At 48.8% G+C, this 21,082-nt stretch overlaps 1 protein-coding gene across 3 annotated transcripts in view; it reads left to right on the forward strand.

Annotated features, from left to right (window-relative positions):
• The window catches only part of LOC120228227 (SAP30 binding protein), a 34,922-nt gene that overhangs the window by 4,457 nt on the left and 9,383 nt on the right, over positions 1-21,082 (forward strand). Inside the window, exons 3-5 of one of the 3 annotated variants that reach the window (XM_039226495.1) lie at positions 178-225; positions 5,595-5,681; positions 18,328-18,370. In XM_039226495.1, the coding sequence (XP_039082426.1) occupies positions 178-225; positions 5,595-5,681; positions 18,328-18,370 (178 nt within the window). The remainder of the gene's footprint in view (positions 1-177; positions 226-5,594; positions 5,682-18,327; positions 18,371-21,082) is intronic. The other 2 variants (XM_039226496.1, XM_039226497.1) reach the window with 2 other exon arrangements.

The following is a 21,082-nucleotide window of genomic DNA, read 5'->3' on the forward strand; positions in this document are numbered from 1 at the left end:
CCACCCCGAACATCTCCTTCTCCCCTGCTCTTTCTCTAGTTCTGGGTCATAGGGCAGGGGAGGGGTTCTCGGTGGGATGGCCCAGGCTGGGTAAGTTGCTCCAGCCCCTAGTTATGCATGTGAGAACCCTCAGGCCCACTCCTTTAAGCTTAATCCTCTAAATTCTTTGTCTTGTAGGAAGATGACGATTCAGAGACTGAAAAACCTGAGGCTGATGACCCAAAGGTATTTGGTGTTGGCTGTGGTGGGGTGGCTGGATGTGAACAAGGCATTGTAACGTTATGGCTCAGTTCCTGTCTGGTCAAGGTTGGTCCCACTAACACGCCCCGCAACCACCTGTGAATTTTCCAGAATGAAACTGGCTTTCTAAAGAAGCCTGGAGGTCACCATGGAATGAGGAAGTCCTGAGCAGTTCGGGTTTCCAGAAGTGCAGATAGTGCCGTTATCTCTAGACTAGAAAGGCGAGATGCCTGGCTGAGTATGGCAGCTTGCGGGTGACCTGCAGCCAGGAGGGCTTGGCGGGGTCACTGCCCCTCCACATTAGATGTGGGAATGTTTCTAGAGTCAGGAAGCCCTAAGGGCTGCCTTTTGTACTTTTTAGTCGTCTAGAAGTGAGGAAGGGCCACAAGAGGGTCAAAGTGAGGTCTCCCCAGCTGTTGGAGAAGCTGCACCTAATTCTTACTCCCTCTGGCTCATGCCCATCCACTTTTGGGTAAGCAGAGTGGTCTTTCTGAAACGGCGTAGCCATTCCTCGATAGTTCTCTCCCACTAGCAGCCAAGAGTCATTAGTGGCATTTCCGGTCATGCTCCCTGACCTATTGTGATGATGGTTAAGACCCCCTGCTCCCCCCGCCCTGTGCCACAGTAGAGTAGGTTTGCTCTACTGTGCCCTGGGTGTCAGTATAACTGTGCCTATTAAGGATGCTTTCTTTAGGAAACGTTTCTTTTTCTAAGAGGAAGTCTTAATTCCATCCTTCTAGGCCTGGGGAATATGGGCCAACTTTTGTGATTAAAAACTGCTTTGAAACCAGCTGAAGCTTTCAAGGCGACACAGAAGAACTCTGGAAAATTGTACCAAATTATAATCAAAACGATAGTATATCCGAAAATACGGTTCCAAATTTGAGCTCATTCTGTGTTTGGATAGAACTGTGTGCGACCATTGGAATAAACCCGTGAAAGGTTGTGGAGGATGCAGATAACACATTTCACCAGGAAAGGAAGTTTGGGCATCAGCATGCAGAAGAAAGAAAATTTTGAGCCCTAGGCACAGCAAATGCCACTCCTTTCTGTGCCAAGTGAGGAACCGAGGCTTAACCCACGCAAACATTATGAGCAGGAGGGTGGACTTGTGGCCTGGGTCATGGGCGGCCACACCTCTGCCTGGGCTTGCAGAAGAAAAATGCCCAGTAGTAGTAGTAATCTTCTGTCTTAGTAGTTGGGGTGTGTGGACCTTAGAGCCCATGCAGGAAATAAACCTGAGGAGCTGCCAAGTGCTCGGGCTTTGGAGTGGAGGGAAGGGAGGGTTCATGAGTCCTGGAGACTTTATGTGTACAGTTGCTGGCCTTTGCCTAAGGCTCGAAGGCCCCCTGGGGAAGTTGGCTGGAGAGAAAGGTGTGGGTAGTTTACTGTCAGCCTTTCTGGAATAAACAGCAAATCCCCTGGGAATGAGGAAGACCAGCTGGGCCTGGGGGCGAGAGGGACAGAATTGGGAAGCTTGTGGATGTGTCCTGTGCTCAGCCTTTCTTGGAACCACATGAAGGCTGGAAAGACACATTTATACTTGACCCTTTGACTGATGTGCTTTACTGTATTTCATTCAGTCATTTGAACTTTGAGTCTGGTTATGGAATGAAAAGTTTTCTGGAACAGTTTTTGTTCTTGCGGAGCCAGCCCTCAGAGGACAGAACATTCTAGCCTCCCAGTAACTTGATGTAGTTCTTTTGGAGGCTGAGTGTGGAAGGGGTCAGACGCCCTCCCACTCAGAGATCCTCAAGTCCAAAACTTTTGAGTGATGTGGCCTCTCCAAGGACTAGAAACTGTTCCCAGCAGGAGTCTTCTGGGCTCCCCATGCCTTCGTCCTGACATTGGCTTCCTCTCTTGCCAGAACTGTCGTCAGACTTCAAGACATGAGGTCGTGGCCTCGACCTCAAAACCCTCCCAACCCTCCCTCTATTCTGGATCTTTCCTGGCATACTTAATTGACTTCTAACAATATTTTTATCTTCCACGTCTTGAATTTTGAGTATTTCTGCCTTAAGTATGTGAAGTTTCTAAGAGGCAATGTCATCAGTGTGGATTAGGGGTGTCATTTATTTTGTTTGCAAATGGAGTGGTGTCATAACTGTCTCTTCCACCAGATGGCACTCCTTTCTGCCTTGGCTTTTTTTTTTTTTTTTTTTTTTTTTTTTTTAGTTTATTTTGAGAGAGAGAGTGCATGCAGGGGAGCGGCAGGGGGCAGAGAGAGAGAGGGAGGAAGAATCCCAAGCAGACTCTGCACTGTCAGTGCAGAGCCCGACATAGGGCTCAGTCCTACAAACAGTAAGATTATGACCTGAGCCGAAATCAAAATTCAGACATTTAACCAACCCCCACTCCCCACCCCAGGCACCTCACTGCCTTGGCTTTTTAAAATCTGGCTTTTGGGGTGCCTGGGTGGCTCAGTTGGCTGGAAGTCTGACTTTGGCTCAGGTCATGATCACACAGTTTGTGAGTTCAAGTCCCACATGGGGCTCTGCACTGTTAGTGCAGAGCCTCCTTGGGATCTCTCTCTCTCAAAAATAAACTTTAAAAAATAATAAATAAGTAAATAAATAAATAAATAAATAAGATCTGCTTTTGATTTTTTACTACAGCAGTTCTCAAAACGTTTTGGTGTCTTTACACAATTAAAAGCTGAGGATCCCAAAGAGCATCACTTCATTTAAAATTGAGAAAATTTTTAAATATTTTTTAAGTTTATTTATTTTTGAGAGAGGCAGCGAGTGGGGGAAGGACAGACAGGGAGAGACAAAATCCCAAGCAGGCTCCGTGCTGTCCACGCAGAGCTCAATGTAGGGCCCGAAGTCACGAATTGTGAGATCATGACCTGAACCAAAACCAAAAGTTAGACACTTGACTGAGCCACCCAGGCGTCCCAAATATTTATAAATTTTTTTTTAACATTTATTCATTTATGAGAGAGAGAGAGAGACTGAGAGTGGGGTAGGGGCAGAGAGAGAGGGAGACAAGGAATCAGAAGCAGGCTCCAGGCTCTGAGCTGTCAGCACAGAACCCAATGTGGGGCTCGAACCCACGAGCGGTGAGATCATGACCTGAGCCGAAGTCAGACGCTTAACTGAGCCCCCCAGGCGCCCCTTAACTTATTTTAAAATTATAAATATTTGTGGGGTGCCTGGGGGGCTCAGTCAGTTAAGCATCTGACTTCAGCTCAGGTCATGATCTCGCAATTTGTGGGTTCGAGCCCCACGTTGGGCTCTGTGCTGACAGGACAGAGCCTGAAGCCTGCTTCGGATTCTGTCTCCCTCTTTCTCTGCTCCTCCCTGGCTCACAGTCTGTCTCTCTCTGTCTCAAAAATAAATGTTAACAAAAATAGTTTAAGAAAATAAAATAACATTTAAACCCATTACATGTTAAGGTAAGTTACTTTTTAACAAACAAACAAAAAAAAACTGTTTCTGAAACCGAAAAAATTGAATCCACAAACTCAAAGACAGATATTGTTTTGACATTTTGCGGGTCTCCTTAACATCCAGCCTCATGGACAGCTAGCTGGGTTCTCTTAAGTGCTTCCGCATTCAGTCTGATCCAGTGTGTTGTTTTGATTGAAGTAGTTGAAGAAAACCTGGCTTCACACACAGATCACTGGAACGAGGACAAGTATGTTAATAGCCCTTTAGGTGATTGTGGATCTTCTTCTTTGATGCTCGATCAAAACTCAACAGGGAGAGGTTTCCTAAAAACTAGTTGCACTGTGGGATGTGAAACCTCAGTGAATTTTTTGGACCTTTATTAACATCCACAGATCTGCCTCACACTCTGCAGGGCTCTTTTACCCATACTGACACATCCTCAGGCGCTGGGGATCTGGAAAATGGTGGTTCACGGAGTTATGCAGAGCTCCAGCGATGCATTTTGCCTTATAATATCCATAGCGTTATATTTGTTAATGACATTACCCATCTCATCAGACAAGCTGTTAAGTATTGGAAAGCTGTCTGCTCACAGTGGGCAGTACACATTTTCTAAGATGCTCGTTTTTACTTGAGATCTTGAATTGCTTCATTTCTTTCGAAAATGTCTGCCAGTTACCCAAATCTGACTAACCATAGTTTGTCTGTCATTCATTCTTTCAAGTAAAAATGGCATTCCATGAAGAAAGCAACTAGATCAACTTACAACTCCCTCACATAAGTGCTTGCCCTTGAGGTAACCATTGGACCTCAGTGGGCAGATGAGGTATTTATGTGACCTCTCATGTCATCACAGAAAATGCAAAAAAAAAAAAAAATTTGTACCCAACGGTCAAGACTTAATAAAGTGAATCATTTTTACTGCTTCACCAAGAATATATATATATATATTTTATAACTTTATTTATTTTTGAGAGAGAGGGAGAAAACAAGCAGGGAAGGGGCAGAGAGGGGGGCGGAGGATCCGAGGCAGGCTCTGCCCTGATAGCACGACGCCTGATGTGGGGCTTGAACTCAGGAACCGTGAGGTCATGACCTGAGCCAAAGTCAGAGGCTTAACCGACTGAGCCACCCAGGCACCCCAGCACCAAGGATATTTTTAAGTGAAATTGGCTGTTTTTGTAACTGAGAGCATTCCTACTTCTAAAACTCAGTGCAGCTGCCTCGATTGGTTCTAAAGGGCCAGCAGTTTACCCACCATTGCCCCTGCCAGCGCCAGCACAGTGAAAAAGGTGAGCGATGTCTTGGTATTAGGAAAACAGGTTTGACCTTACAGACCTCTAGGGGTCCCTAGAGCAACTTTGAGAACCCCTGTTCTTTAGAAGCCAGAATCTTGGGTCGGTAATACTGAGTAGTTGTTTGGTGACTGCTTTCACTGCTCTGTAAGTGTCAGTGACCTTGAAGTGCAGTAAGCGGGGTAGAGAATCCAGAATAAGACAAGACAGCCCCCGTGGTGGGTGGAAGTGAAGGTTCTGGAGTCAGAGCCCTGAATCTGAATTCCAGCTCTCCTAGGAGAAATCCCTTAACCTGAGAGTTTGTCACCTGGGAAATAGGCTTTTTTTTTTTTAATGTTTATTTATTCTGGAGAGAGAGAGTGTGTGAGGGAGGGGCAGAGAGAGAAGGAGACAGAGAATCCAAAGCAGACTTGGTGCTGCCTGTGCAGAGCCCAGCATGGGGCTTGAACTCACAAACTATGAGATCGTGACCTGAACCGAAATCAAGAGTTGGTCCCTTAACCAACTGAGCCACCCAGGTGCCCCAAAATTATGCATCTTAATAAAATCTACCTCACTTATTTTATGTGAATTAACTGAGTAAGCATAAATAGATAATTAGCATAATAGTGTCTGGCGTGTCTGTGTTCAGTAGCGTTAGCTGCAATGACCTATGCTTGCTTCCCAGGCTGGTCACCCTGTCGTTGGGCTTGTTTGGGAATATCGAATTCCACAGTTTGAAACTGGAGTACGCTCAGAGGAGAGCAATATAAAGGTGAGGGGACTGGAAACCACGTCACATGGAAGGTTCAGGAGCTGGGAGAGCCAACCAGGGAGGAGGTGTCATCTGGGAGGTGGAAGCCACGTGCTGAACTTGAAGCAACCTACAGAAGAATTAAAAGGAATGTGTTTGTCTTCCTATAATGAAGACCTTTTTGTCATCTCTGGCCATACGTGGGTTGAGCTGCTTTATAGGGAGGGTAGTAAGCTCCCTGTTTCTGGACCTTTTTCAGACAGTTGTTAAGAAAGCATTTATCAAGAATGTCATAACGAAATTTGGGGGTTGGGGATTGGACTAGCCCCCCAAACAGGTTCCTGGGAGAGGGCTTGGGTATTATGGATAAGCAGAGTTGAATGTTCCCTAACTAATTGCCACCTTTAGAAGGTATAAGTGTAGAGTACAAAGACTAGAAATGGCCCTAATTTTTATCACTCTGACGTTTGGGGTTACCTCTGAGCACAAAGTCCATATTTGGGGGTTGAGTAAGAAATGATAACTCCAGGGGCACCTGGGTGGCTCAGTCAGTTAAGCATCCAGCTCTTAATATCAGCTCAGGTCTTGATCTCAGGATCATGAGTTCAAGCCCCGTGTTGGGCTCCGCACTGGGTGTGAAGCCTATTTAAAAAAGAAGAGAAATGATAACTACAGACTCACTTCTAGAGAGAGCCTTTGGTCCTGATCCATCCACCTGAGGAGGAGGGATTGCACTCTGGGTTGCTGAGTTTGCCCTTAACAAGAGAAAAGAAGGTGGCTGAGTGTTCTGCGGGAGGCAGAATGCTTTGGCACTCTGTTGCATCATGTTTTTTCCTCTAACTTCAATTTTCTGGTCTTACCTCCTCAGTAAGCAACCCGACTCAGATCTGACTACTCGACAGAAGGTGGCACTGCTGTCCTAGAAAAAGTCCGAGCGGAAGTGGCAGACCTCTGTTCAGCTCTTTACTGCAGGGACAGGGGTACCAGATGGCTTAAGTGTTTCCTCCATCTGTTTGCCCTTGGCATATGGGCTTCCTTTTCCCACTCTCCTTAGTCTGTGTTCTACCTCGGCGGCCCTGGAACGTTTTCCCTTGTTTATTTTTTTCCCCACTCCCACAGTTCCTGTGGATGAAGGTATTTCCACTGGCTTACTGTCTCTCACACACCCTTCCTTTGAAAACAAACACAGGCATTGATGACCTGGCACAGGAAAGCCGGAGCGGTCCGCAGCCAGCTAACTGGGAGGGCCAGACTCCTGGAGGTGTTGCAGTCCCAGCTTTGACCCAGAGAAAGAATCCTCTTGGCCCAAAGAGCAAACATCTGTCAAAACAAAATAGCATCTCTGGGTCAAGAAGGCGGCATCGGGTGGGGGAGACGTGGTTCCGGCAATTTTTAAAAGATGTGCCTAGCCCTAGTTAAGATAAAACATTTTTAAGATTCTTCGACCCCAAAGTTCATGCAGAAATGTGAGTTCGCACCTTCGAGCCAGGCTAGTGGACTTGAGTCAGAAGACCTGAGTCGAGCACAGGCTTGGCCTTCTCTCCAGCTGTGGGACCACAGGCATGTGGCTTCGGCTGCCCTCGGCTCGTCTCTGACGCCCCCTTTACCAGGTGATGTGACAGCGACGAGAGGAGGCATAAGGCTGTGTCTTCCACAATCTAAAGCGCAGTCATTGGCACTTCATGGCCTTTTTAGCAAAACTGAGTCTGGTCAGGTGCTGTCATCCTGTGTGTCATCCATGTTTTCTCAGTCCATGGCACCCTTCGTGTCTCGGCAGTTTTTCCCAGAACTCCTAGGCCAGGGGCCCCCGGCTGGCTCAGGCAGTGGAGCGTGTGACTCTTGATCTCTGGTTTATGAGTTGGAGCCCCATGTTGGGTGTAGAGATTACTTACAAATAAATCTTTATATTTTTAAAAAATTTAAAAAAGTTTTTTTTCCTGAGAGATAGAGACAGTGTGAGCAGGGGAGGGTCAGAGAGAGAGGGAGATACAGAATCTGAAGCAGGCTCCAGACTCTGAGCTAGCTGTCAGAACAGAGCCCAACGCGGGGCTCGAACCCATGAACCGAGAGATCATGACCTGACCCGAAGTCGGACGCTTAACCAACTGAGCCACCCAGGCACCCCTACAAATAAATCTTAAAATTAAAAAAAAAAAAAAAAAACTTGTAGGCCAAAAAAAACCCCTAACAGTTAGCTCCAAAGAGTCAACATGACAATCCTCAGAATTTGATAGCCCCTGGAAAGGAAGAACACAAATCTGTGTGGTATCAGATCGATGTTGAAACTTTTACAGGTTGTGAGCACCTTTGTGAGTTTGCTGCAACACCCTGGGGTGCTTTGCTGGCAGTTTGGGAACTAGGTTGGTAGATTGTCTCTGAGTTCCAGAGCAGTGGACGAGTGGACGAGGCCCTCACTTACCTTCCCCAGAGGCCTTGGCTCAGCCCAGTGAGCGGGTCTCATCTTTGGTGACTACGTAACACACTTGAATTCCCTTAAGAAGGTCAAGTGTCTCGGTCGCCAAGTGTTACTAATTGGCCTGAAGTCTAGAGGAAGGATTTGCCCCGGGACAGAGCTGACTCGGTCACCTCCTGCTGCTTCTTTTCTCCAGCTTCCCCCCTACCCAGCACTGTTACTGGTCTCTGCAAGCTTCAGAGTCCTACATCTGCGTTCTCCATGCCGCCCATGGAGCATGTTTCCGAGGAATTTGCACCTGACTGCTGATTTTAGCGAGAACTTACTTTCAGGAGCCTGCCAGCAATCGCACGTGGGCAGTGCTTCCGATTAAACCCTCGATTCTCTTTGTCATCCATGTGAGGAAAGAGGCTCTGGAACATGTGCCAGCTTCTGCAGGATTGATTGCTGCAGCGCACAGGTTTCCTATTTGGGCTTTGAGCACGTTCCCACTACCCTCAGGACTTTGAAATCAGAGAGGGAGAGGCTCGGGCTTTTCTTAAGCAAGCAGTGTGGGGTTCTGCTCATCATGAAGGACACTTCAGAGGGGCGGCTCGTGCAGTGTGGTAAAGTCCCTTCCTAGCCTTCACACGCGGGTCTGCGTGTGCCTTTGCTGGGTGAACTTTGGGAGAACCCCCACTCGTGGAATGTTCTACTGAGAATTATTTTTCAGGATGGTACAGCAAAGGGTATCTGTTAGAGCATAAACGTGGGCTTTTTCTCAGAGGTCTCTGACAAGGAAAGAGTTACATGGTACTGTTTTTCTGGTGGTTCTCTTATCAGAGTTTTGTTTTTATTGTCAAATTATTATAACAGCAAGAATTGAGTATTTTGGAAAAAAAGATCCTCTAATTGCACAGTCCTCTAACAGGGTGTCCCATTTTCATTCTTCCGTCTTTTTGTGTTTGCCTATGTGAAAGCGTACATATTTTGTTTCTATCTGAATATGAGATGTTTTCTGTGTTGTTACAGTCTGAGTAATTATAATAACAGGTCATAAGTGCAAAGTTAAAAGCTAAATACTTAGGGGCGTCTGGGTGGCTCAGTTGGTTGAGCGTCCAACTCTCGATTTGGGCTCAGGTCATAATCCCATAGTCCGTTTGTGAGTTCGAGCCCCCATGGGGCTATTCACTCACAGCACAAAGCTTGCTTCAGATCCTCTGTCTCCCTCTCTCTACCCCTCTCCTTGTGTATGCATGCTTCCTCTCTCAAAAATAAATAAATGTTAAAAAAAATTTTTTTAAAGCTTAAAGACTTAAGAATTGTATCAGATGTGAGTTATATCTCAGTGAAACTGCTATAAGAAAAAGGGTTTTTTGTTTGTTTTTGTAATTTTCTAAATACCTTTAAATGTGAATGGTAAGGAAAGATTGCCATCTACCAACTTTTTTCTAGAGGTGAGACCAGTCATTAGCACACTTTTTTTTTTAACGTTTATTTACTTCTGAGAGGGAGCGTGAGAGAGAGACAGTGTGAGCAGGTGAGAGGCAGAGAGAATCGGAAGCAGGCTCCAGGCTCTGAGCTGTCAGCACAGAGCCCGACACGGGGCTAGAACTCATGAACCGCAAGATCGTGACCTGAGCTGAAGTTGGCAGCTTAACCGACTGAGCCATCCCAGGCACCCCATCAGCACACTTTTTCACATCAATTCTCGTTGCTCTTATCGTAGGAGCTAGCTCAAATACAGACAAGAATTAGTACGTTATAGTAGCAAAAAATGTGTTTAGTTTTATAGCTGTCATTCAAATATAACACCATGTCGGCACTTTCTTTCCAGTTAGACTGGTGTACAAAACACATGCTGTGCTCTTTACGTGGGTCAGAAGACACAACTCATTCTTTAAAACTTGAGTTCCCATTACAATCCCCGAGATTGTTCACCCAGTAAGGGACAAGGGCTTAGGAGCAGTCAGGATTTGGCAGCATTCCTTCTGTAAGCACCCAGGAAGTTTCTAGGGCTGAGGACAAGGGTGGAGGCACCCACTTGGTTATGTGATTAAGTTTTCAGGACCAGCCATTCCATTCATATCAACTCAGGCATTACTCACTGGAGCACTGGGACCTCTTGAGCTGTTGCCCCAGTCGTTACAGTTAAAAGGTAATACTTTTGGCTGTCTTCCCCTTAAGTTGAGAGCCTAACACTTCCTTTGCTCTGTGACCTGCTCCAGAGTCATCACTGAAGAGATATTTTTCCTCCTTGGTCTTTGATGTTGGCTTCCCCTGTGGTTGAGCCAAAGGCTTCCTAGAAACTGTCATTATCTGCCGCCTCTTAGTCTAGAAGGAGATCAGAAGTTAGGGCGTGGTTATGACTAGGCTTTAGAGTCAGGCCGACTTGGGTTCGGGTCCCAGCATGGCTACTTCCTGGGCGAGAAGCTGCTTCGGTGTACTTTGCCTCGGTTTAGTGATCTGTAAGATGGGAATAATAATGTCTGCCTCGTGGGGTTATTAGGAGATTTGGAAAATGTATGTTAGTTTTAACGAGTGCTGTTGTCTAGGGTGTGGGAGGGAGAATATGTACTTGGTACCTCCGGCTTGGTTTTGTTATCCTACCTTCTCCCATGTTCTGCCATCCTGTCCCCCATGATCCTTTTGAGTGCTGATTAGCGGGGTGGGGGGAGGCTACAGCATGACTCACCCGGGACCAAAGAAGGAAATGGCCCTTGACCATTGCTGGATTGTGAGCCATCGACTCTTCTTGCTGCAAGTTGGAATGTGACCTTTGAACTGTTGAAAATGCTCAAGCCTTCTTAACATTTCACTTTCCTTGCTCTCACCACAATGAATGGCTAAATGGCCTTCTTTAGGCCTCGCCTTTTCTCGGGCCAGGGTTGCCCTTGCACAGGTGGGAGACACGGAGTTTCCATGCCGAGGAGAACACCCCTCGACACACACTCCCAGCTGGGTCTGTGGTTCTAAGTGGTGACCTGACAGATTGGGAGAGGGGCAGGGTGCACGCCCTGGAAGTAGTTCCTTTGTTGTCCAGATTGAAAGGATTCCAAGCTAGGTCCTTTGTCGAGCCGCCTTCCGAAGAAGGCCTGGCTACATCTTAAACTAAACACTGCTGGCAGAAAGGGGACCTCAGGCAGAGGGGAACCACCATTATTCTCCCTGTGTCCCCCCCTCCTGGCTCCCCCGGACTGCCCTTGCTCCTAGTCACCCACAGCTCAGACCCCCGGCAGCCTCACCCCATTCCTTGTGGTTCTGCAGCCACGCATGCCCAGTCGGCCTGCCTTCGGCTGTGCAAGCCCCAACACCGTTCTCCCCTTCGGGCCCAGATGCCACGGATTACTAACCGAGGTGTGGCTGGGTGTCTCCTTCCCTAGGCAGGATTTATCTTTTTTAAAAAAATTCTACGATGCAGAAACCAAGCTGCCCGTCCTTCGGGATCCAGTACTTGCCACCTCCCTTCTGTGTTCTAATCCTTGGGTCTTGAAGTACTGCTGTGCAGTTTGTGGGTTCAGTGTTCGGTAGAGTTTTGCTCATTTGCCTTCCTGACTTTGGAGTTAGGTGCATTTTTTCTAAGCGGTGCCTTAAAGATACTGGCTTTCCTTTTGGCCCCGTAGATCATTCATTTCTCTTCCCGCCAGTGTAGAGGTAGCACCCAGTTTGCATTTCTAATCTCCTGGCTTTCTGGTATCTCAGTTACTTTTGCCTAATATCTTAATCTAACACCTCAGTTTGGCCGCTGACCTCTCAAGTAGGGTAATGCTGTTGTGATTTGGTGGCCGTGTTGAGTTATGTGCCACAAAGACTTCACTTTTCTGTCCCCAGCCTCACAGAGCTGTTTCCCTTTGTCCTGGCTGTCTCTAAGTCCTCCCACCCCTCCCCCCAAGTAACGACCTGAAGCATAGTGACGCTGTTTTTGTGGAAAACCTTTAAGAAAATAGTGCATCCTGTCCCACCACTGTAGGCTTAATCCAAAGTCTTGATGTGAGGTGACCTCTGTACCTAAACACAGCCTTCCCAGATACCCAGGTATAAGACAGGAATGGAATGACCCTCTCTGAACATCTACAACTTTCAAAAACTTCAGAATCTTCCCATGTCTTGAATCAAATGTGAGATCACACTGGGAATACTCAGATAGCAGAGGCCGCCCTTTGGAACTGGCTCCTGGCCAGAGCCTTGCATTTACGTTGAAGTCTGGTTGGCGGCACGTGGCAGAGAATCGCACCACACAGCAGTGTCGTCCTTGTTGAGCTCGATGTTTCAGAAGAAACTATTTCCTCTTTTCTTCGGTCTACAAGGCCAGTTCTAGAGCTGGCTTCATTTGTCTGAGCGGATGCCTGTTTCACCCTTTCCTGTAGAAACCTCTGCTTGGGGAACTGAGTCTTCCCAGCAGTGAGCCGGCAGTGGAGGGGAGTCTGTTGGATCCAAAGTGATCCCACCAACTGCTGCCCATTTTTCTGATAAATTGAGCATCTCCATCCCCAAGTAGGCAGTGTCCGTGGCAGTGACCCAGTCCTGGCTGACAGGATACATCTAAAGGAAACGTGCTGGTGACGGGCTTTCTCGAAGGCTCCCCAGTGTGGGGCCGTAAAACAGGGCACAGACGCTGGGCATCTGGGCCATGGAAGGCCATCTCCTTGCAGCGTGAAGTCCGGTGACTTCTGCTGAGCCTTGGGATTAAAGTACTTAGCAGAACACCCAGGATTTCTCCCCAAGATTGAGTTGTGTTCACATCATATCCCCAGTATTTGGCCCATTGCCTGGTACGTAATAAAGGCTCAGTAAATTGTTTGTGGAACAAATAAACAGACTAACTATACAGTAATTCTGTCTTTTTGTTTCAGGATTGGGAGCGACACGCTAGGTTTAAGGGTTTTTTAATTTAATTCAGTATTGATGCCCCCACCCCCTTCTTCCTTCCCTGCCATCAGCCTTGTATCCCAAGTCTGGCCCCTTCTTAGGTCCTCTCCCGCTGCCTCCCTTTCTGACATTGAGTTGCATGTAGGAATTGACTGTGAGCCTGACTGTCTGCAGTCTGGGGGGGATAGGGATGCAGCTACAGGTCGCTGTGGGACAGCTAACCTGGGCTGAAGAATGGACCACTGGCCACTTAGAAAAGAGAGTGTCTCTGGGTAATCTGCGTGTGTGTGTGTGTGCGCGCGCGTGCACACACACATTTCATCAGTGTTTAAGCAATGTTTGAGCACCTGTTGTGGGCAGGGCACTAACCTGCAGGTGCTAGGAACACAGTGATAACTAAGACAGTGAGTAAGAGCCCAGAATAGAGCAAGGTCCTCATTGACCCGGTGGGGGTGGGGCAGATGAAGGCTTCCATGATCCGAGGACTGAGGTCTGAATAGGAATTACTTTCAGCAACAGTGCAGAGGAGGTGTTCCGAGGAGGGGCTTTACCTGGGCCCTGCTGCAGCTCCGTGCTAGGAGGAGGAGGGGCTGAAAGGGCCGCTGCAAGTCCTCCCAGGGCCTCAGGCCACCGTGAGGAGTCTTTTTTTTTTTTTTATTCTAAGATAGAAAGGCAGAGAAAGGGAAGGAGAGAGAGAGAGAGGTCCCAGAGCCTGCTGCAGGGCTCGAACTCCCGAATCAAGACATCATGACCTAAACTGAAATCAGGAGTCAGACACTTAACTGACTGAACCACCCAGGCGCCCCAGTGAGGAGTCATTTTTAAGTGAGATCTCACGAGGACTTAATAACTACTTGGGCAGTGCCAGGTCTGAGAGAATAGAAGATTTAGAAGGCATTGTTTTACTAATCTGCCACCTGCTTTTAAACTGTAGGATTACATCATCTATCAGAAAGCTTAGTCTGTAGCGTTCTTCCCCCAGCAGCACGGAGAGGCTGCCGTCTGCCTCTCGGTTCAGAGTACTCTTTCTGTGCCCAGTACTCCCAAAGCTGGGGCAAGAAAAGCAACATTTAGATTTGGCCGAATCCGGCTGCTGGAGGCCACATTGCTTTGTCTCCAGATGGACGCTGGACCGTTGAGCGTGCTTGGTGGGACTGGCTGGGGAAGGATTAGTGAAGTGTTGCTGGCTGTAAAGAAACCTCCGTTCTCTCTACCCGGATCCGGTTCTTGTCTGCTGAGCAAACCCTCCCAGCTCGGATGGGAGCTTATCCCACGTCATGGAGCCATATTGTTCCTACTTCCTTCCTCCACTCTAGTCATAGTTTCTGGATGGTTGGACTTTTTTGTATTCTCTGCAGGGGGGACCACATTCCAGGCTCTACAGTCTCTGAGTAAGAGGCCGCTGTTGTGGCTGCTGCACTCTTACGGGTCTCAGACACAATTGATCAAAGACCCAAAATTGGCAGGTTCAGATCACTGTTCTTCAGGGCCGTCCCTGGCCGGCCATGCCCTGTGCCCTGGGGAGGCTGCAGGGGTGCGGACAGTCGGGATGGGAGGCCTTGCCTCAGCATTTGTTTCTTTGACCAGCTCAGCACTCCTTTCCTGCCTTTCCCATGGTCTCCCTTGGCTTCTTCAGAAGCGGTGCATCTGTTTCATTTTCCCTTGTGTCTTACTTGGACTTGAACTGGAGAGCCAAAGTGGTTTACCTGGTCTTTTCTCCCAGGAACCGCTAGGTGAGATGCTTTGTTTTTGCCTGCCTAGTGAACTGGGGGGAAAGCCCTTGGCCTGCTGTGCCTGGGGGCCACCATGTCCTGCGCCAGGGCTGTCCGGGTCTCTGGGCTGTGAGTTCCCTGCCACCCAGCTGACTCAGACTACAGTCTGGTGCGTAGATCTGGCTGAGTTCATGACTTTAACCAACTGAGAATATCCACCTGGAGGCCAGAGGGATGGATTCATACAAGTCAAGACAGACACCCCCTGTGCGTTCCAAAACACCGCTTTGGGGGAAGAAAAGGAACAGTGGTTTCTTGTTGTTTTTTTCCTTGTGGCCTAACTCTTCCCTTCCTGCCTCCTTAAGAGCATAATGAGAACTTAGAGCTGACTTTAAAACCAGTGTCTTGAACCCCTGGCAGTTTAATAATGTGAACCTTCCATCTCTCTCTTTGGCTCTGTCATATTAAACACTTCATCAAATGGTTTTCTTGGCTGGCTGCCACGGGTGCTTGGTTCATTTTGTGCTGAATTGCTGGGATGTACGGCATGTCTGACAGAAGGGTGTCTCTCTGGGTCTTCATCTTGAGTGTGGACCACCCTCCGCCCCTGGTCCTATCTTCCCCCAAGGCTGCTTTGATTGGATGAAACTTGCCTCCGATGGACACAAATGAGCGTAAATGGTCCTGGGATGTATGCGTCTTTAGGGTATTTGATAGCCATCCTCAATGGTCTCACCCAACACCCCAGCTCTCCTTCCTTACTGACCTTTCTTCAGCTTTGTTTGAAGTTCTGGAATCATCCTCTCTGAAGAACACGTGATCTGTGGCTCCAGGCCCTTTATTGTGGAGCATAATCAAATCTCCTTCTCATGCTCAGGGCAGGATGTGGGGTCAAACCGCTTTAGGATCCAGAAGAACCTGGCTTGTTGACTTTCTTCTTTGGGGGCACCTTTGCACCGTGACACACCAGGAGCACCAGGAGCTCAGCAGGCTCAAACCCAGCTTATTTGTGTCTGAGGACAGAAGAACTGATTATATTCTAAGGCCTAACAAGGTGTGGCCACCAGGAGGCACAGACTCCCACGGTTTCAGTGTCTGGGGCCTGAGGAGTCCCACCAGTGTCTGTGACGTGGAGGAGGCATCTGACCAGCCACACATTCCAGAGTCTTCCCAGGAGAACTCTGTGCAGAACTATATGGCTTCCAGGCTGTGGTGGCTCATGTATGTTGTCACTTTATAAACTGGATTCTCTTAAGGCCAGAGAATCTTGCACTTGGAGTTGGATCGATGGTTCGTAGGTTGGCTCTTGGCTTGGAGGGATCGTGGAGCTACATTCCGCTGCGGGGAGGGGGTGGTCCCTGGGGATGTTGGGTCTGGGGTTGAGTAAGAGTCCGTAGCTCCAGTGGGGCTCCTGGTACACCCTGGACACACCCCATTGTGTACGTGTGTGTCCGTGCGCGCATGCGTGGTGTAACGTTAAAAAAGCAAGAGACTAGACTAGTTGGCAAGTTGAAACCAACTGTCAACTTTATCCCTTTTTGTGTTTGTGTAGAATGATCCATTTGAGGAATGAGGAACTAAGGCAAAAAAAGAAAGTCTGAGAAATGAGGGGACACCTGCCTGTTGGTGACTTTGTTCCATCTCTGCTTTTCTCCCTGAGACCTGCTGAAGCAGCCTCAGCTCAGCCAGGCAGGGACCTTGTGAAATGCGGGAATCCCTGCCCCTCCCACCGCTGGGGGCACAAGCTTAGGAGGCCGAGGTGGCTCACAGCCTTTCGCCCTGCCCAAGGAGCCTTTGGATAAACAAGTATTTTCCTCTTAGAAGAGACGCTGCATGTTTGGTGACTAACTTCCTGTGCTTCTGGAGGGGACCTGGTAGCATTCCCACGTGGATAGCGTGGATAGCGTGCCTCCTTCCTCGGGCCATTGGAGAGCTGGCGCCCTGCGGTGCTTTGGGAAGGAGCCCCCAGGGAGCCTTTGAATAGTTAATGGTCAGTCCTTGGATGACCAGCCAACTGGCCACGAAGGGGAGCTAGGATGTACCCAACTGATGTTTTCCCACAATTAGTACCCAGAAAGCTGTCCCCTGGAGGGAAAATTTAAGGACCTTTTACAGCCCCACGTTTTGTTGCTGCCACACTCTTTTAACACCGGCTCCTCCTGAGTCACTGCTACAAAGGGATTGTTGTGGGGCCCCTGGAGACGGGCGGGCGCTCTCTGGAGAGCAGCTGATTGATGACCAACCTGAATTCGGCATGGCAGTCCTCCAGGCGGCCTCCCAACCCTTCCGTTCCCTAGCTCGGGCCTGCCTCCTCTTCACCCACCTGACTGGCAGGGGGCGGGGAGCTGGAGGAGACAGGTTGCTAAGCAGCCTGGCCTGGACGTTATGCCCGCTTCGGTCGAATGAATAGCTGCAGTGTTCAGAAGAGCGAGGGGGTTTGGGCCTTTCCCAGAACCAGAAAGGACTTTAGGGGAAGGGGGCTAAGAACTCCCGCTCTTAGCACAGAGCCATCGCGTGGGAGGGCTTCTGGCATCTTCCTTTCTGAAATGTTAATTTGCTGTAACATTTCTTCCCGGAAGTGGAGTACCCAGAGCCCCGTAGCTGTGTCCACGTGCCCCTTTGGTTCCAGAGTCGTTACCGTCGTACCTCCTCCCCCACCAACCAAAGGGGAAAGAAGTGAGGTCCAACAGCTCCCTCCGAGCGCAGTTCCTACCACTGTGATCATTAGCATGTCGTGCGCTTGAGGCCCCCGGTCTGAGCGTGTGTGAGGGGCCGGGCTTCCCCAGAGATGGGGAAGACAGGTATGTTGTTGCCGTCGGACATCGGGGACAGTGGACTCGGGAAGCCCTTGCTCCCCGCTGTGCCCAGGGTTGTTTCAGAGTCTGGGACCTTGCCCTTCTCCAGGTTGAGCTGGTTTAAATGAAGCACTTACTCTGAGCAGTGAAATACAGAGCAGGTCTAGCAAAACGCCTGATAAGAAACCTTTGCTCATAAGTCTCTGCACTCGGCCAGCACTGACGGACCCGTAGGAGTGGGAGTTGTTTGCACTAAGGATCAGAGAAAGCTTCTCTTCAGAGAGAGATGTAGCCGTTGTAACGAGCCAAGAGAGGAGCTACCTCCGTGCTAGGGCCTCTCTGGGGGCCTGGTTCAGTCCCTTGTTAAAGGCCCAGTACAACCCTGCCCCGGGGTTCTGGGAGCCACCCCATTAGGATAAGGTCTCCCTTTTTTGCTTAAACTAAAAGTAAGAAAAATCTCTAAAGCAGATAGTCTTTTGTGCTTTAGTCTTGGGATTCTCATGTTAAACAGAGCTGCCACCTCTCGCTTCCTGTGTACCGGGTAGGGGTGGTGGTGTCCTGGGATGGCTGACCAGGCCCCAAGGGAGACAGCGGGCAAGGTCCTGGTGTGCAGGTGACGGATGGCTGGCATTTGCTCTCCTTGGCATTGGTGGATATCGGTCCCTGCCGGGGGCCCTGGAGGAGAGCCTGAAGCAGGCATCTAGAGGATCCTGGCTACTCTGGGGATTAGGAGGTTCAGGGGTCCCAGAAGGCCCCCAAAGCATCTGCTCACTCTTAGGTTCTTTGTGTTGTGTTTACCTTTTCTCCTCCCTTAAAATCCTGAGTGGTTTCAGTGAAGAAAGTAACCGTGGGTCAGGAGCCCCGGGGCTTACCTCTTTGTATTTATTTTTCTTTTGCAGGATAACCCAGAAGTAGAAAAGCGGGATCCTCAGGAATTAGTCGGTGAGTACCCCAGGGGCAGCCTCGGAGGCAGAGCAAACTGGCTTCTGGCCATGGGCATGCTGGGCCTGCCAGTGCGTGGGGTGGGGCTTCTCCCCTTGTCTCTCCATGTACTCTCAGGGCCTCTGGCATTTCCTAAGATGTCTGAGTAAGACACCCAGGGAACAATTCTTCTTTGAAAATCATATTCATGGTGCGTTTCACTGGGCTTTGGTCAGTTGCCAATGTTTTCAAGATGGATTTAGGGCCCCTTTCAGCTGCGAGCTCTTTCCGTTGCGCCCGAGGCTTGTCCTCTGTCCTGGTATGCCCCCTCCCCACTTGCTGGCATATTCATGTACTCAAGAAGCAAGCACGTGGCCCTTGCTGGCACTTTGCTCTGTCCCCAGGAGGGAACATGCCTCACAGCCCCAGAGTCCAAGCTGCTTTGTGGCTGGGGGGCAAGGCAGTTATGTTTCTGAAAAAGGGCACCCGTGTCATCCCAGTGCCTCTGCTAACTCTGGTCTCTTAATCCTTTTTTAGAAAGCCCCTCGATTCTTGTCAGTTTGGTCATGGACTTTGTCACACCTCTGCCAGAGCCTGTCCAAACGTCACGGAGAGGGCGACCCTCCCTCCGTGTGGTGACTGTGACCATCTCTCCCTGGCTGCTCCGTTAATCTTCACAAAGCAGGGGTCCTGCTTCAAAGGCGGCCTGCGGAACCTTCCCCTGTGCCTCCAGATGGAGGCTTTGTGGCATGCAGCCCCTCCAGCCTGTCCTTTTCTTGGACAGGATCCTCTGACAGGATATGGGAGGTGGAGACTTGTCCTGCGTTCCTAACTGAAAGAATGAGAATTATCCCCTTACGTTTGTTCTCTGGGGAAGGAGTGGGTAGGAACGCGCCCGCGGTAAGCAACCTTGACCCTCCGCGGGATTCTGCCTTTATCTCTGAGTGGTGTGTATGATGAATACAGTATGAGTCTTTCAAATCCTATAAAACCCAGAATTTTCCTAGACCTCAGAGTTCACTGCTTAGAAAATGGCCCTGTGGGGGATGTGCCCGCTGGCTTTGCAGACAGAGGAAGCAGAGCATGGCTTCCTCCGCGTGGCTAATCCTCAGGGGCACGTGTGGGCCCTGGCCTAGTCTCCTCTTCCCTCCCCCATCTCACCAGTCCCTGCCATAAACTACCAAGAAACGAGAGCAGGGGGGCTGTGTGGTCAGAGGGCAGCCTACCCGAGAGCCCAAGCAGTGGAATGGGGGGCACATCAGCCACCTCCGCCCCATTTCTCACCCAACTTCCACCTTTTCTTTCCTTGCCACTTTTTGAAAATAGCTTTATTGAAGCATAACTTACATGGGTAAGATTTGTCAATTTTTAGGGTGCTATTTGATCAACTTTGACAGATACATGTAGTCATGTCAGCCCCCATCACAATCACACTGTAAGACCCTTCTGTACAGGGGCGCCTGGGTGGCTCAGTCAGTTGAGCATCCAACTTCCATTCGGGTCATGATCTCACTGTGAGTTTGAGCCCTGCATCGGGCTTTGTGCTATCAGCATGGAGCCTGGAGCCTGTTTCTGATTCTGTGTCTCCCTTTCTCTCTGCTCCTCCCCTACTCACACTCTGTCTCTCTCTCTCAAAAATAAATAAACATTAAAAAAAATTCTTTTTAAACACTTTATAAAGTTTTTTTGCTTTTTTTTTAATATTTATTTTTGAGAGAGAGAAGAGCTTGCACGAGAGAGGGAGGGGCAGAAGATCTGAAGCAGCTCTGCGCTGACAGCAGAGAGCCTGATGCAGGGCTCAAGTCCATGAACCGTGAGATCATGACCTAAGCTGAAGTCAGAGCTTAACCAACTGAGCCCCCCAGAAGCCCCATAAAACACTTCTGTCCCTCCAGGGGTGCCTGGCTGGCTTGGGCAGTTGTGACCCTTGATCTTGGAGTCATGACTTCAAGCCCCACATTGGGCCTAGAGCTTACTTAAAAATTAATTAATTACTTAATTATTGTTAAAAAATTAATTTCCTTCACTCGCTCCAAAATGTTTGTTTATCCCTCTCCTTGCAGACCGTTTTCTCCCTGGCTCTCCGGCAAACAGTGATGTTCCTTCTTCACTACAGTTTTGCCTTATTTTAGAATTTCGTAAAGATCAGGATTTCTCAGCCTTGGCACCATTGACATTTGGGGCTGCGTGATTCCCTGTTGTGGGGGCCTGGCCTGTGTTTTACACAGTGTTTTAGCATCCTCGGCCTTTAGGATGCCAGTCGCACTCCCTTCCCTCTGCCACGTGACAAGGAAAAATGTTTCTAGACATGGCCTGATGTCCCCTTGGGCGTTGGGGGGAACATAATTGCCTCCAGTTGAGAACCATTGATAGAAATGAAATTGCCGTCTTATTTTTTGTCTGGCTTCTTTCATTTCCCATATGTTTTGAGATCTTTCTGTGATATTGAACATGTCCATTGTTTTGTTTTATTGTCAAATACATTATTTTATTGGAGGATTTTTGCCATGGTTGAATCCGTTCACCACAGTAGGTATCAAAGCCTTGTAGTCTGGTTTACTCTTATGGTTTCTCACTGAGGAGGTAGTAGCTGAGCTCTGCCTGAACTCGGCACTTCTGTTAATACCTCTCAGGTTCCTCCGCACTCCCCCACCCCGCTGGGTTTAGGAAGTATTTTCATATATATAGGTGGCCCCAGGTTTTGTTTTCTTTTTTGTAATTAAAATTTAAAAA

Source organism: Hyaena hyaena, unplaced genomic scaffold, assembly GCF_003009895.1.
Source record: "Hyaena hyaena isolate Hyena2069 unplaced genomic scaffold, ASM300989v1 scaffold_21, whole genome shotgun sequence".
Lineage (NCBI taxonomy): Eukaryota > Metazoa > Chordata > Mammalia > Carnivora > Hyaenidae > Hyaena > Hyaena hyaena.